This window comes from Lithobates pipiens, unplaced genomic scaffold (genome assembly GCF_037356315.1).
Source record: "Lithobates pipiens isolate NorthernLeopardFrog02 unplaced genomic scaffold, aLitPip1_a1.2 Scaffold_19, whole genome shotgun sequence".
Classification (NCBI taxonomy): domain Eukaryota; kingdom Metazoa; phylum Chordata; class Amphibia; order Anura; family Ranidae; genus Lithobates; species Lithobates pipiens.
This window is the reverse complement of record NW_027507764.1, coordinates 980,034-995,743: the sequence shown is the minus strand read 5'-3', so window position 1 is coordinate 995,743 and position 15,710 is coordinate 980,034. Positions and strand designations below refer to the sequence as shown.

At 54.2% G+C, this 15,710-nt stretch overlaps 2 protein-coding genes and 1 long non-coding RNA gene across 3 annotated transcripts in view; 2 read left to right on the top strand and 1 right to left on the bottom strand.

Annotated features, from left to right (window-relative positions):
- Positions 1-1,486, bottom strand: part of LOC143995755 (F-box/LRR-repeat protein 6-like) — a 44,982-nt gene extending 43,496 nt beyond the window's left edge. The window contains exon 1 of the mRNA XM_077490469.1: positions 1,334-1,486. The gene's annotated coding sequence lies outside the window, so the exon portion shown is untranslated. The remainder of the gene's footprint in view (positions 1-1,333) is intronic.
- Positions 1,452-14,669, top strand: LOC143995756 (uncharacterized). The gene is made up of 4 exons (XR_013277471.1): positions 1,452-1,709; positions 8,293-8,363; positions 11,115-11,175; positions 14,564-14,669. It is a non-coding gene; the product is annotated as an uncharacterized LOC143995756 (long non-coding RNA).
- LOC143995754 (uncharacterized) lies at positions 3,672-8,281 on the top strand. The gene has a single exon (XM_077490468.1). The coding sequence runs from the start codon at positions 3,997-3,999 to the stop codon at positions 7,111-7,113; it is 3,117 nt and encodes a 1,038-aa protein (XP_077346594.1). The 5' UTR covers positions 3,672-3,996; the 3' UTR covers positions 7,114-8,281.
- Positions 14,670-15,710: the final 1,041 nt, after the last annotated feature.

Below are 15,710 nucleotides of genomic sequence, written 5' to 3'. Positions count from 1 at the left end.
GTCCCACGCCCCCAGCGAACACCCAACCCTCCCAGCCTCCGCCCAACCCCCCAGCCTCTGCCCAATGTCCGTCCCATGCTCTCAAAGTCCGTCCCACGTCCCCAGCGACCACCCAACCCTCCAAACGTCCATCCCACGGCCCCCAGCCTTCTCCCAATGTCCAACACCCCCAACATCTGTCCCACAGACCCCCAGCCTCCGCCCAACCCCCCAGCCTCTGCCCAATGTCCGTCCCACCCTCTCAACGTCCGTCCCACGCCCCCAGCGACCACCCAACCCTCCCAACGTCCGTCCCACGCCCACAGCCTCCGTCCAAACCCCCCCAAACATCCACCCAGACTGCGCTGTCCTCCAATCGCCCACCCCAGACTCTCCTCCAATCCACTACCCCACACTCTCCTCTCCTCCAATTACCCGCCCCGCACTCTGCTCCCCTCCAATTACCCGCCCCGCACTCTGCTCCCCTCCAATCACCCGCCTCACACTCTGCTCCCCTCCAATCACCCGCCCCACACTCTGCTCCAATGCCCCTCTCCGCACTCTCCTCTCCTCCAATCCCCCGCCCCGCACTCTGCCCCCCTCCAATCACCTGCCCCGCACTCTGCTCCCCTCCAATCACCCGCCCCGCACTCTCCTCTCCTCCAATCCCCCGCCCCGCACTCTGCCCCCCTCCAATCACCTGCCCCGCACTCTGCTCCCCTCCAATCACCCGCCCCGCACTCTCCTCTCCTCCAATCACCTGCCCCGCACTCTGCTCCCCTCCAATCCCCCGCCCCGCACTCTCCTCTCCTCCAATCACCTGCCCCCCACTCTCCTCTCCTCCAATCACCTGCCCCGCACTCTGCTCCCCTCCAATCACCCGCCCCGCACTCTCCTCTCCTCCAATCACCTGCCCCGCACTCTCCTCTCCTCCAATCACCTGCCCCGCACTCTGCTCCCCTCCAATCACCCGCCCCGCACTCTCCTCTCCTCCAATCATCTGCCCCGCACTCTCCTCTCCTCCAATCATCTGCCCCGCACTCTGCTCCCCTCCAATCACCTGCCCCGCACTCTCCTCTCCTCCAATTACCCGCCCCGCACTCTGCTCCCCTCCAATCCCCCGCCCCGCACTCTCCTCTCCTCCCCCGCACTCTCCTCTCCTCCAATCACCTGCCCCGCACTCTGCTCCCCTCCAATCCCCCGCCCCGCACTCTGCTCCCCTCCAATCAGTGAGAACCTGTAGGGTAGGAAATCAGGGGGCGGGGTCATCTCATTATTATAGACTCCGGTGGTCGGTCAGTGATGAGATGTACATTCTCCTCACCTCCCCCCGTATACAACCCCGCCCACATACCGTACGGTAATCACCGATCTCTGTCTGTCTTCTCCCCGGACTTCTCTGGTCGGAAGGCGGGGCTAACCGCTGTTTTACTTCCCCCTCCCTTACTAGCCGGAGGGCGGGGCTGTCGCCATCTTGCTACACCCAACTCTGAAGCCCTCTTCAGCTCGAGTTTGCTGATGCGGCCAATCAGAACATCCGTTTGCGGTCATGTGACCCGGAAGCACGTGGAGGGAGCAGGATAGTGAGGAGAGGCGCGTCCCCCAATGACCGCTGAGTGTCCGTCCGAGCCCCGCCCACCGACCTGACCGCTACCGCCAGACCACGCCCACCATCCCACACCTACCGACAGGATCGGCCAACCGAGTGTGGGGGAGGAGCTTCCACCGAGGTGAGACCTACCTACCCAGCCAACTACCTATGCACTCCCTCCCCCCCCCACAACTACCTACTCCCACCCCTCTACATAATACTACCTACCCATCCCCCTACCTTCCCAACTACATAACAATAGCTACCCATCCCCCCACCTACCTATCCATTCCACCCCCCAACTACCTACCTACTCCCACCCCTCTACATAATACTACCTACCCATCCCCCTACCTTCCCAACTACAACACAATACCTACCCACCCCCCCACCTACCTATCCATTCCACCCCCCCAACTACCTACCTACAGACACTACCTACTCCCATCCCCCTACCTACCTATCCATTCCACCCCCCCAACTACCTACCTACTCCCATCCCCCCCCACAACTACCTACTCCCACCCCTCTACATAATACTACCTATCCATCCCCCTACCTTCCCAACTACAACACAATACCTACCCACCCCCCCACCTACCTACCTACTCCCACCCCCCACCTACCTACCTACTCCCACCCCCCCCCAACTACCTACCTACTCCCACCCCCCTACCTTCCCAACTACATAACAATAGCTACCCATCCCCCCACCTACCTATCCATTCCACCCCCCCAACTACCTACCTACAGACACTACCTACTCCCATCCCCCTACCTACCTATCCATTCCACCCCCCCCCCAACTACCTACCTACTCCCACCCCCCCCCACAACTACCTACTCCCACCCCTCTACATAATACTACCTATCCATCCCCCTACCTTCCCAACTACAACACAATACCTACCCACCCCCCCACCTACCTACCTACTCCCACCCCCCACCTACCTACCTACTCCCACCCCCCCCCCAACTACCTACCTACTCCCACCCCCCTACCTTCCCAACTACATAACAATAGCTACCCATCCCCCCACCTACCTATCCATTCCACCCCCCCCCCCCAACTACCTACCTACAGACACTACCTACTCCCATCCCCCTACCTACCTATCCATTCCACCCCCCCCCCAACTACCTACCTACTCCCATCCCCCTACATAATACTACTTACCCATCCCCCTACCTTCCCAACTACAACACAATACCTACCCATCCCCCCACCTACCTATCCATTCCACCCCCCCCCCCCCAACTACCTACCTACTCCCATCCCCCTACCTACCTATCCATTCCACCCCCCCCCAACTACCTACCTACTCCCACCCCTCTACATAATACTACCTACCCATCCCCCTACCTTCCCAACTACATAACAATAGCTACCCATCCCCCACCTACCTATCCATTCCACCCCCCCAACTACCTACCTACTCCCATCCCCCTACATAATACTACTTACCCATCCCCCTACCTTCCCAACTACAACACAATACCTACCCATCCCCCCACCTACCTATCCATTCCACCCCCCCCCAACTACCTACCTACTCCCACCCCTCTACATAATACTACCTACCCATCCCCCTACCTTCCCAACTACATAACAATAAACAATAGCTACCCATCCCCCCACCTACCTATCCATTCCACCCCCCCAACTACCTACCTACTCCCATCCCCCTACCTACATAACAATACTTACCCCCCCCCACCTACCTACCCAAGTACCTATCTATTCCTTCCCACCAACTACCTACCCACCCATCCCCCTAGATAGACCTAATGACCCCCAACCACTTACCTACCTACATATAACTACCCACCCATCCCCCTAACTTCCCAACTACATAACAATACCTACTCATCCCCCACCTACCTACCTACCCAATTACCTATGAACACTACTTACCTACCCATCCCCCCTTACTCAATTAACTACCGACCTGAGTCATCGGCTTCCCCACTGAATGTAAAATAAGGAATTGTGAAAAAAATTAAAAAAAAAACTGTGTGCCCCCTCCCCCCTCCCCCCAGGCCCATAACAGAGGGAGGGGACGAGCAAGCTCCCCCCCCCCCCCCCCCCCCCCCACATGAATGGAGACGAGTGCCTCTTCCCGACAACCCTTGCCCCATGGTTGTCGGGCTCTGCAGGTGGGGAGCTTATCGTCGGAATCTGGAAGAGGGGGGACCCCCAAATTCCCCCCCCATGTGAATGAGTATGAGGCACATTGTACCCCTACACATTCACCACAAAAAGTAAACCCTCGACAATCGCCCCCCCCCCCCCGTTCCGGGCCTGCCGGGCTGCCTGCTCGGATAAGAGTCTGGGATGGATCTCATGGAGGGGGTCCCCTCTGATTCCATACAAGACCCGACCCAAGGGCCTGGGGGGAGGGGGCACCGCATTTCTTTTACATTCAATGGTAAAGCCCGCTGATGACCCACCGGTTGTTAAGTACGCAGCAGCCGGCTTTCCTGTCCCCTCCTTAGCAACCAACTGTATACAGTATAAAAAACGTAACACAAATCGCGGAGAAAACGTGCCAAGCACAACCAAAACACTCAAAAGCACCAGAGACTGTCCCCCTATGGAACCGCACTCACCGGAGACCACTCCCCCTATGGAACCGCACTCACCGGAGACCTCTCCTCCTATGGAACCGCACTCACCGGAGACCTCTCCCCCTATGGAACCGCACTCACCTGAGACCTCTCCCCCTATGGAACCGCACTCACCTGAGACCTCTCCCCCTATGGAACCGCACTCACCTGAGACCTCTCCCCCTATGGAACCGCACTCACCTGAGACCTCTCCCCCTATGGAACCGCACTCACCGGAGACCTCTCCCCCTATGGAACCACACTCACCGGAGACCTCTCCCCCTATGGAACCGCACTCACCGGAGACCTCTCCCCCTATGGAACCGCACTCACCGGAGACCTCTCCCCCTATGGAACCGCACTCACCGGAGACCTCTCCCCCTATGGAACCGCACTCACTTGAGACCTCTCCCCCTATGGAACCTCACTCACCGGAGACCTCTCCCCCTATGGAACCGCACTCACCGGAGACCTCTCCCCCTATGGAACCGCACTCACCGGAGACCACTCCTCCTATGGAACCGCACTCACCGGAGACCTCTCCCCTTATGGAACCGCACTCACCGGAGACCTCTCCCCCTATGGAACCACACTCACCGGAGACCTCTCCCCCTATGGAACCGCACTCACCGGAGACCACTCCTCCTATGGAACCGCACTCACCGGAGACCTCTCCCCTTATGGAACCGCACTCACCGGAGACCTCTCCCCTTATGGAACCGCACTCACCGGAGACCTCTCCCCTTATGGAACCGCACTCACCGGAGACCTCTCCCCTTATGGAACCGCACTCACCGGAGACCTCTCCCCTTATGGAACCGCACTCACCGGAGACCTCTCCCCTTATGGAACCGCACTCACCGGAGACCTCTCCCCTTATGGAACCGCACTCACCGGAGACCTCTCCCCTTATGGAACCGCACTCACCGGAGACCTCTCCCCTTATGGAACCGCACTCACCGGAGACCTCTCCCCTTATGGAACCGCACTCACCGGAGACCTCTCCCCCTATGGAACCACACTCACCGGAGACCTCTCCCCCTATGGAACCGCACTCACCGGAGACCACTCCTCCTATGGAACCGCACTCACCGGAGACCTCTCCCCTTATGGAACCGCACTCACCGGAGACCTCTCCCCTTATGGAACCACACTCACCGGAGACCTCTCCCCTTATGGAACCGCACTCACCGGAGACCTCTCCTCCTATGGAACCACACTCACCGGAGACCTCTCCCCTTATGGAACCGCACTCACCGGAGACCACTCCCCCTATGGAACCGCACTCACCGGAGACCTCTCCTCCTATGGAACCGCACTCACCGGAGACCTCTCCTCCTATGGAACCGCACTCACCGGAGACCTCTCCTCCTATGGAACCGCACTCACCTGAGACCTCTCCTCCTATGGAACCGCACTCACCGGAGACCTCTCCTCCTATGGAACCGCACTCACCGGAGACCTCTCCTCCTATGGAACCGCACTCACCTGAGACCTCTCCCCTTATGGAACCGCACTCACCGGAGACCTCTTCCCCTATGGAACCGCACTCACCGGAGACCTCTCCCCTTATGGAACCGCACTCACCGGAGACCTCTCCCCTTATGGAACCGCACTCACCGGAGACCTCTCCCCTTATGGAACCGCACTCACCGGAGACCTCTCCCCCTATGGAACCGCACTCACCGGAGACCTCTCCCCTTATGGAACCGCACTCACCGGAGACCTCTCCCCTTATGGAACCGCACTCACCTGAGACCTCTCCTCCTATGGAACCGCACTCACCGGAGACCTCTCCTCCTATGGAACCGCACTCACCGGAGACCTCTCCTCCTATGGAACCGCACTCACCGGAGACCTCTCCCCTTATGGAACCGCACTCACCGGAGACCTCTCCTCCTATGGAACCGCACTCACCGGAGACCTCTCCCCTTATGGAACCGCACTCACCGGAGACCTCTCCCCCTATGGAACCGCACTCACCTGAGACCTCTCCCCTTATGGAACCGCACTCACCGGAGACCTCTCCCCCTATGGAACCGCACTCACCTGAGACCTCTCCCCCTATGGAACCGCACTCACCTGAGACCACTCCCCCTATGGAACCGCACTCACCGGAGACCTCTCCCCCTATGGAACCGCACTCACCGGAGACCTCTCACCTTATGGAACCGCACTCACCGGAGACCTCTCCCCCTATGGAACCGCACTCACCGGAGACCTCTCCTCCTATGGAACCGCACTCACCGGAGACCTCTCCCCCTATGGAACCGCACTCACCGGAGAACTCTTCTCCTATGGAACCGCACTCACCGGAGACCTCTCCTCCTATGGAACCGCACTCACCGGAGACCTCTCCCCCTATGGAACCGCACTCACCGGAGAACTCTTCTCCTATGGAACCGCACTCACCGGAGACCTCTCCTCCTATGGAACCGCACTCACCGGAGACCTCTCCCCTTATGGAACCGCACTCACCGGAGACCTCTCCCCCTATGGAACCGCACTCACCGGAGACCTCTCCTCCTATGGAACCGCACTCACCGGAGACCTCTCCCCTTATGGAACCGCACTCACCGGAGACCTCTCCTCCTATGGAACCGCACTCACCGGAGACCTCTCCCCCTATGGAACCGCACTCACCGGAGACCTCTCCCCCTATGGAACCGCACTCACCGGAGACCTCTCCTCCTATGGATCCGCACTCACCTGAGACCTCTCCCCCTATGGAACCGCACTCACCTGAGACCTCTCCCCCTATGGAACCGCACTCACCTGAGACCTCTCCCCCTATGGAACCGCACTCCCCGGAGACCACTCCCCCTATGGAACCGCACTCACCGGAGACCTCTCCCCCTATGGAACCGCACTCACCGGAGACCTCTCGCCTTATGGTACTGCACTTATCACTGATTCCCCGTCATCATTATATTTGAAATCCCCAGCAGCGGAGATGTCACACTTTAGTGTGTGTGTATATATATATATAATATGCAGTGCCTTGGAAAAAAAACCATCCCCACCACATGATGCTGCCACCACCATGTCTCACGGTGGGGATGGTGTGTTCGGGGGATGGGCGGTGTTAGTTTTCCCCACACATAGCGTTTTCCTTTTAGGCCATAAAGTAGAATTTTGGTCTCCTCTGACCAGATCACCTTCTTCCACATGTTTGCTGCCCCCTCCCCCACATGGCTTCTCACAAACTACAAACATGACTTCTTATGACTTTCTTCCTCCAATGTCTTTCTTCTTGTCACTCTTCCATAAAGGGCAGATTTGTGGAGAGACGACTAATAGTTGTCCTGTGGACAGATTCTCCCCCCTGAGCTGTGGATCTCTGCAGCTCCTCCAGAGTTACCATGGACCTCTTGGCTCTTCTCTGATGAATGCTCTCCTTGCCCGGCCCGGTCAGTTTAGGTGGACGGCCATGTCTTGGTAGGTTTGCAGTTGTGCCCATACTCTTTCCATTTTCCGATGATGGATTGAACAGAGCTCCGTGAGATGGTCAAAGCTTGGGAGATTTTATTATAACCCAACCCTGCTTTATACTTCTCCACAACTTCATCCCTGACCTGTCTGGTGTGTTCCTTGGCCTTCATGATGCTGTTTGTTCACTAAGGTTCTCTAACAAACCTCTGAGGGCTTCACAGAACAGCTGCATTTATACTGAGATTACATTACACACAGGTGGATTCTATTTCCTAATCAGGTGATTTCTGAAGGCAATTGGTTCCTCTAGATTTTAGTTGGGGGTATCAGAGTAAAGGGGGCGCCATACAAATGCCCCCCCCCCCCCCCCAATTGTCATATATTTATTTGTATCATTTTCCTTCCACTTCACAATTATGTGACACTTTGTGTTGATCCATCACATAAAATCCCAATAAAATACATTTATGTTTCTGGTTGTAACATGACAAAATGTGAGAGATTTCAAGGGGTATGAATACTTTTTCCAGGCACTGTGTGTATATATATATATATATATGTATATCAGATCACTTCCAGCCATTGTCCTGATTTGGCTTCCCGTCTGTGCTGATCCATAGGGGGCTTCCCTGTACCCTCCTCCCATCCTCCCTGTAACCTTCCACTGTCTTCTTCCTGTGCAGAGCCTCCAGATCACCGCAGAGGGAAGAAGACTGAGGACTCCTGGACTCCGCCTCCTGCACCTCTCAGTCAGGTAAGTGTCATGGGGCATTTCAGGCTCCGCCTCCTGCACCTCTCAGTCAGGTAAGTGTCATGGGGCATTTCAGACTCCGCCTCCTGCACCTCTCAGTCAGGTAAGTGTCATGGGGCATTTTAGACTCCGCCTCCTGCACCTCTCAGTCAGGTAAGTGTCATGGGGCATTTTAGACTCCGCCTCCTGCACCTCTCAGTCAGGTAAGTGTCCCGGGGCATTGGCAGACTCCGCCTCCTGCACCTCCCAATCAGGTAAGCGTCCCGGGGCGTTGGCACTGATTTGTGAAGCCAGGGGATCTGGATAACAGACAGACAATAGTATATAGAGGAGGAGAATTTGCGCTGATTCTCTTTTAGTGGGCGGGGCTTAGTTGATAAAGGCACTTGCGTAGACTGCCCCCCTCTGGAGGTTGCTGTGAGTTGCACTGTGCTGGACTCAGCAGACATGGAATGCACGGCATGCACATTTCTGGCAGGAGATGCAGCTGACCCTCCCCCCCCCCCCCCCATCAGGGTGTGACGACTTTACACCTATCGCGGCGCCTCCTGCCGTCTCGTAAATTCATTTATTGTCTCATTAAACTTACTGGAGGCTCAGCAATAAATTCCAGAGAATGTGTCCGCCTGTCAGGTGACTCTTCTAGGACACAGGTGAGCTCCCCCATTATACCTGGATACCCTTCCCCCAACCCCGTTATACCTGGACCCCCTGTACACTGCCCGGAGGACAGAGACGTGTAATGATGGAGAGGATGATTGGGGTTATCACTGTGGCTGAGTGTTGGGGGTAAAGCCATGATAGCACAGTGAGGATGCTGGGGGTTGTAGTGATAGTGAAGATGTTGGGAGTTGTAGTGACAGTGATGGTGGTTGTAATCACAGTACGGATGCTGGGGGTTGTAGTGTCAGTGACGATGCTGGGAGTTGTAGTGTCCATGAGGACTCTGGGGGTTGTAGTGTCAGTGAGGATGCTGGGGGTTGTAGTGTCAGTGAGGATGCTGGGAGTTGTAGTGTCAGTGACGATGCTGGGAGTTGTAGTGTCCATGAGGATTCTGGGGGTTGTAGTGTCAGTGACGATGCTGGGAGTTGTAGTGTCCATGAGGATTCTGGGGGTTGTAGTGTCCATGAGGATTCTGGGGGTTGTAGTGTCAGTGAGGATGCTGGGGGTTGTAGTGTCAGTGAGGATGCTGGGGGTTGTAGTGTCAGTGAGGATGCTGGGAGTTGTAGTGTCAGTGAGGATGCTGGGAGTTGTAGTGTCAGTGAGGATGCTGGGAGTTGTAGTGTCCGTGAGGATGCTGGGGGTTGTAGTGTCCGTGAGGATGCTGGGAGTTGTAGTGTCTGTGAGGATGCTGGGGGTTGTAGTGTCAGTGACGATGCTGGGAGTTGTAGTGTCTGTGAGGATGCTGGGGGTTGTAGTGTTTTTGAGGATTCTGGGGGTTTTAGTGTCAGTGAGGATGCTAGGGGTTGTAGTGTCAGTGAGAATGCTGGGGGTTGTAGTGTCAGTGAGGATGCTGGGGGTTGTAGTGTCAGTGAGGATGCTGGGGGTTGTAGTGTCAGTGAGGATGCTGGGGGTTGTAGTGTCAGTGAGGATGCTGGGGGTTGTAGTGTCTGTGAGGATGCTGGGGGTTGTAGTGTCTGTGAGGATTCTGGGGGTTGTAGTGTCTGTGAGGATTCTGGGGGTTGTAGTGTCTGTGAGGATTCTGGGGGTTGTAGTGTCTGTGAGGATTCTGGGGGTTGTAGTGTCAGTGAGGATGCTCAGGGTTGTAGTGTCTGTGAGGATTCTGGGGGTTGTAGTGTCAGTGAGGATGCTGGGGGTTGTAGTGTCAGTGAGGATGCTGGGGGTTGTAGTGTCAGTGAGGATGCTGGGGGTTGTAGTGTCAGTGAGGATGCTGGGGGTGGTAGTGTCTGTGAGGATTCTGGGGGTTGTAGTGTCTGTGAGGATTCTGGGGGTTGTAGTGTCTGTGAGGATTCTGGGGGTTGTAGTGTCTGTGAGGATGCTGGGGGTTGTAATGTCTGTGAGGATGCTGGGGGTTGTGGTGTCAGTGAGGATGCTGGGGGTTGTAGTGTCAGGGACGATGCTGGGGGTTGTAATGTCAGGGACGATGCTGGGGGTTGTAATGTCAGTGAGGATACTGGGGGTCATAGTGACAGTGAGGATGCTGGAGGTTTTAATGACAGTAAAGATGCTGGGGGTTGTAGTTGCAGTGAGGATGCTGGAGGTTTTAATGAAAGTGAGGATATTGGGAGTTGTAGTGACAGTGAGGATGTGGGGGTTGTAGTGACAGTGATGGAGGTTGTAATCACAGTGAGGATGCTGGGGGTTGTGGTCGCAGTGAGGTCGCGGGGGGTTGCAGAGACAGTGATGGGGGTTGTAATCACAGTGAGGATGCTGGGGGTTGTAGTGACAGTGATGATGCTGGGGGTTGTAGTGACAGTGAGGATGCTGGGGGTTGTAGTCGCAGTGAGGATACTGGGGGTTGTAATGATAGTGAAGATGTTGGGAGTTGTAGTGGCAGTGATGGTGGTTGTAATGTCAGTGAGGATGCTGCGGGTTATAGTCGCAGTGAAGATACTGGGGTTGTGATCACAGTGAGGATGCTGGGGGTTGTGGTGACAGTGAGGATGCTGGGGGTTGTAGTCAGGACATTTTGATATCAGGGTTGTGTGGGGGGTGGAGTTAATGAGTGTGATTTGTGTAATTATGTTATCAGCTGTTTATTCTCGGTGTGAACTTTGTGTCCATTTCCTGCAGATCACACGGTGAAGAGATGAGCGTCACCCCACACTGCACCCTCTAAACCCACACCCCGCAGGTAAGAGACACCCAACTTCCCTATCTCGCACCCCCCCCCCCCCTCCACCCCAATCCATATCTGTATCACCTTGGATGTTGAGGAGCACACCTCCTCGGTGTCTCTGCATCCCTGTGCTGGAAGGAGCACCCCCCTCCCCTTCCTGTGCTGGAAGGAGCAGACCCCCACTCTGTCCCTGTGTTGGAAGTAGCAGGACCCCCCCTCCCCCCCCCGCCTTTCCTGTGCTGCAAAGAGCAGACCTCCCTCTGTCCCTGTGCTGGAAGGAGCAGACCCCCTTCTCTGTCCCTCTGCTGTGCTGGCTGGAATAGGACCCTTCGGTTGGAAATGTAGATCACCCCTCTGTCCCTGTACTGGGAGGGATAGACCCCGTGCTTAGAGGAACCCCGTATCTTGTATTTCTTATGGAATTCCTATACTGTAACTGTAGCTGATAACAGAATGGCCCAATCATAAAACAAACCATGGCAACAAGTAAACCAATGAAATGACCCCCCCCCCCATGTTCCGAAGTCTGCACCCCCTTAGTTCTTAATCCTGTTTATTGCATCAATGGCAGCGGCCAGTCTTCTGTAATAGTTGTCTATGAGGTCCCCGAATTCCTGCAGGTGGTAGGGTTGCCCGTTTGTCTTGGCACAATCCCTCAAGGTCATGTAAAGTCTTTGGTCGTCTTGCCTGAACCACACATTTGAGTTCTCCCCAGAGCAGCTCGATGATATGAAGGTCAGGAGACTGTGCTGGCCACATAGGGCGTTGTGTTTAGGGTCATTTCTCCAAAGGTTACCTGTGAGGTTTTTCTTTGTATCCCGACCAATCCTTCTGGCAGTTGTGGCTACAATCTTTTTGGTCTACCTGACCTTGGCTTGATATCTATCAATAGATCCTAAAATGTTCCACTTCCTAATAAGTGGTTCAACGGGCATAGTCAATGCTTTGGACGTCTTTTTATATGCTTTTTCATCTCTATAAAGTTCCATTACCTTGTTACGCTGATGTTTTGACAGTTCTTTTCTGCTCCCTCTGACTCTGTATCTAGCCTGCTCAGTGCATCCACGTGAGAGCTAACAATCTCTTTGACTATTTATACACAGACACCACAGATGCAGGACCTTGACCTTTAATTGGCATTGTAACCTGTGTGTATCACCTTATGTGTCTGTACCAAGGCCGAACATTCCGGGGGGAGACTTTTCATCAGAAACCAAACCACTATGTTATAATAAATTGCTTCATATCATCACTATCTGAAAACAAAAGAGAATTTTTGGCATGATCACTCAGATTTTCATTAGTGCCAAAATTTCACCATTTCTGCCCGAGGGGGGGGGGGGGGTCAAGCCTGTGGCCACAACCGTATCTAGAATTGGGGTCCTTACTGTACACATGCGGGGGACCCTTTGGCTCAAATGTTGATCTGTGAAGCATCGGTGTGAGATATGCCTCTAGTGTCTGCCCCTTGATGGGGAACATGTTTCTAGGGAATCCTCGGACAATTATATCAGGGGGTAATGGAGGACAAACCATGGAAAACAAGGTAAACCCTCAACCTGGAAACGCTCTCCTACACAAAGATTCTTTCATTCCTCTCAGGTCTCCAAGTCCAAGGTGAAGCCTGGAACTCCGGTGAGCTGTCTGTCCTGGACCCCCAAGTCCTCTAAATCCACAAACAAGTCTTCCTTGCAATGAAGAGGCACCATCACTTGTCAGAGTTGGGGGAAACCTGTTGGCTTTTGTGGCCACCTAGTCCCAGAAGAGTCCAGGTGCCTGGGTCTACAAGCTGGCATTTTGGTTCAGCCTCCATCCCCCTCCATTTCCAGCATCACTGCATAGATCGGAAGACCTTCACACTGGGCTGATGCAACTTCCCTCTCAAGGGGTCAAAGCCATGGTCATCAAACCTGTTTGCCATCCCCAAAGCGGGCACCTCCCCCACACTGATTCTCATGGTGCTTAGCACCTTTCACCTGATACAAAATCTGCCTCGAACCTCCCAAGTTGGTAATTGGTTTCCTCCATCTGGGACAACTTCTGGCCTTAACAGACATCGGGGAAGCCCTACTTGCATTTCGTCATCTTCCCTGTGCATCAACGTTGCCTGTGTTTTGCAGTGGCCGTGCAGCATTGCTGGTTTGCTTCCCTACCCATTGGTCTGCCCACTATACATCTGTTTTTCGCCAAGGTGCCAGTCAATGTTCTTGCTCTGCTTTGCTCTTAGCGCATCCCCTCAGGATATCTGCAAGACCCTCTTTCCGGAGAGAACAGTCAGCACTGCCAATAGACTGTCCAGACCCTACAGATCTCTGAGCAGATCATGATTCTCCAGAAGCCAGCACTGGAAAGTCTTATCACTTGGTGTATCTGGGCCTGGACTTGGATACGTATCTATCCATGGTTTCCAAGCTCCGGACTCTCTGCTCCCATGTTTGCACTCTACAGTCCAGGAGCCAACCAACCTTCTTTCCTGCACTAGCGTTTTGGGCTTGGTGGTGGCCTCCTAAATGCCCAATTCCTATCTAGACTCTTGGCTGTAGCAACTCTGGACCACCACATTCATCTGAGCCACAAAACCAGGCTTGCCCTGGACTGGGAGGGGTCTTGTGTTTAGCAGTGGAGTGAAGGAAATCCTTCCACTGGTCTAGAAGGTTTTCTGTATACACGACAGCAGCCTGTCAAGCTGGAGAGAAGTCCTCAGTGCCAGGAACTTGGTGAACGGAAGAAGCTCATCTCCCAGTCAGTATTGTGGAACTCGAGATGACTCGCTCGTGTCTTAAATATTGGAGCCGTGACTGGGAGGTCATTTGACCAGGTTACAGTTGGAACAAAGTCATGACAAAGGCTTATATCAACCATAAGGGAGGAGATGGAAGCATCACTGCTCATAGAGAAGAAAAGGAGATCCGTTCCTTTGATGGACATTCGGGTATCAGATGATGCTGGTTTTGGAGGCCAGGTTCTTCAGGTGACTCAGGTGACTTGGGTGTAGAACCACATCTGGTAACCTATTGGTTATTATGAGCCTGTTGGCTTTTTGTGTGCTCTGCTGCCCACCCCTGAATTGGACCACATGTGGACATCCACTGTACCTCAATACTCTTCCTGTGTCCCCTGATTTCCTTGGGGGACATTAATGGACCTCCACTTTCTACTTATGACCCACCCTTACTATTGCTTATTAGAAAATTGAGGTTTTTCTGGGAGTGAGAAGCATTGTGTCAAATTTCCTGAAGGCAGCATAATCCAATCTACCTGTGTCCCTTAATGTACCCCAAGAAAACGATTGTATGCTCAGTAAAAAATCCAAGTTTTCTTCTTTTTTTCCAGGTTTTTATGTTGGGAAGAAATATTGTTGTTCTGTAATTTTATAACTTTATTCTTCTTTATCCTCCTTTAGACATTGATGCCCCATCCAGTGTTCCTATCAGAGACAGACGCCCACCAGGAGGAGATCATTGAATGACAAGTGTTTCCCAGGTGTTGGTAAAAACTAACGAAGCAGGTGAGAAGATATTTGGGTGTTTATCTGTGCAGGATACAATATATGTGGACAATAGTGTATATTTTGGAGGGAGGGTATAGATGGGGGGGGGGTATAGATTTGGGTGGTGGTGATGTTGGAGGGAGGGTCTGAGGTGTGTATAGAGTTCAGTCATGGTATCGGTGGTGGAGGAGGGTCTGGGGGGTGTATAGACTTGGGGCATGTTGTAGATGGTGGAGGAAGGTATGGGGGATGTATAGATTTGGGTCATGGTATAGATGGTGGAGGAGGGTCTGGGGGTGTATAGATTTGGGTCATGGTATAGATGGTGGAGGAGGGTCTGGGGGGTGTATAGATTTGGGTCATGGTATAGATGGTGGAGGAGGGTCGGGGGGGAATAGATTTGGGTCATGGTATAGATGGTGGAGGAGAGTCCGGGGGGGAATAGATTTGGGTCATGGTATAGATGGTGGAGGAGGGTCCGGGGGTGTATAGATTTGGGTCATGGTATAGATGGTGGAGGAGGGTCCGGGGGTGTATAGATTTGGGTCATGGTATAGATGGTGGAGGAGGGCCAGGGGGGTGTATAGATTTGGGTCATGGTATAGATGGTGGAGGAGGGTCCGGGGGGTTTATAGATTTGGGTCATGGTATAGATGGTGGAGGAGGGTCTGGGGGGTTTATAGATTTGGGTCATGTTGTAGATGGTGGAGGAGGGTCCAGGGGGAATAGATTTGGGTCATGGTATAGATGGTGGAGGAGGGTCCGGGGGGTGTATAGAATTTTGGGTCATGGTAGATGGTGGAGGAGGGTCTGGGGGGTGTATAGATTTGGGTCATGGTATAGATGGTGGAGGAGGGTCCGGGGGGTGTATAGATTTGGGTCATGGTATAGATGGTGGAGGAGGGTCCAGGGGGTGTATAGATTTGGGTCATGGTATAGATGGTGGAGGAGGGTCTGGGGGGGTGTATATATTTGGGTCATGTTGTAGATGGTGGAGGAGGGTCCGGGGGGTGAATAGTTTTGGGTCATGGTATAGATAGTGGAGGAGGTCCGGGGGTGT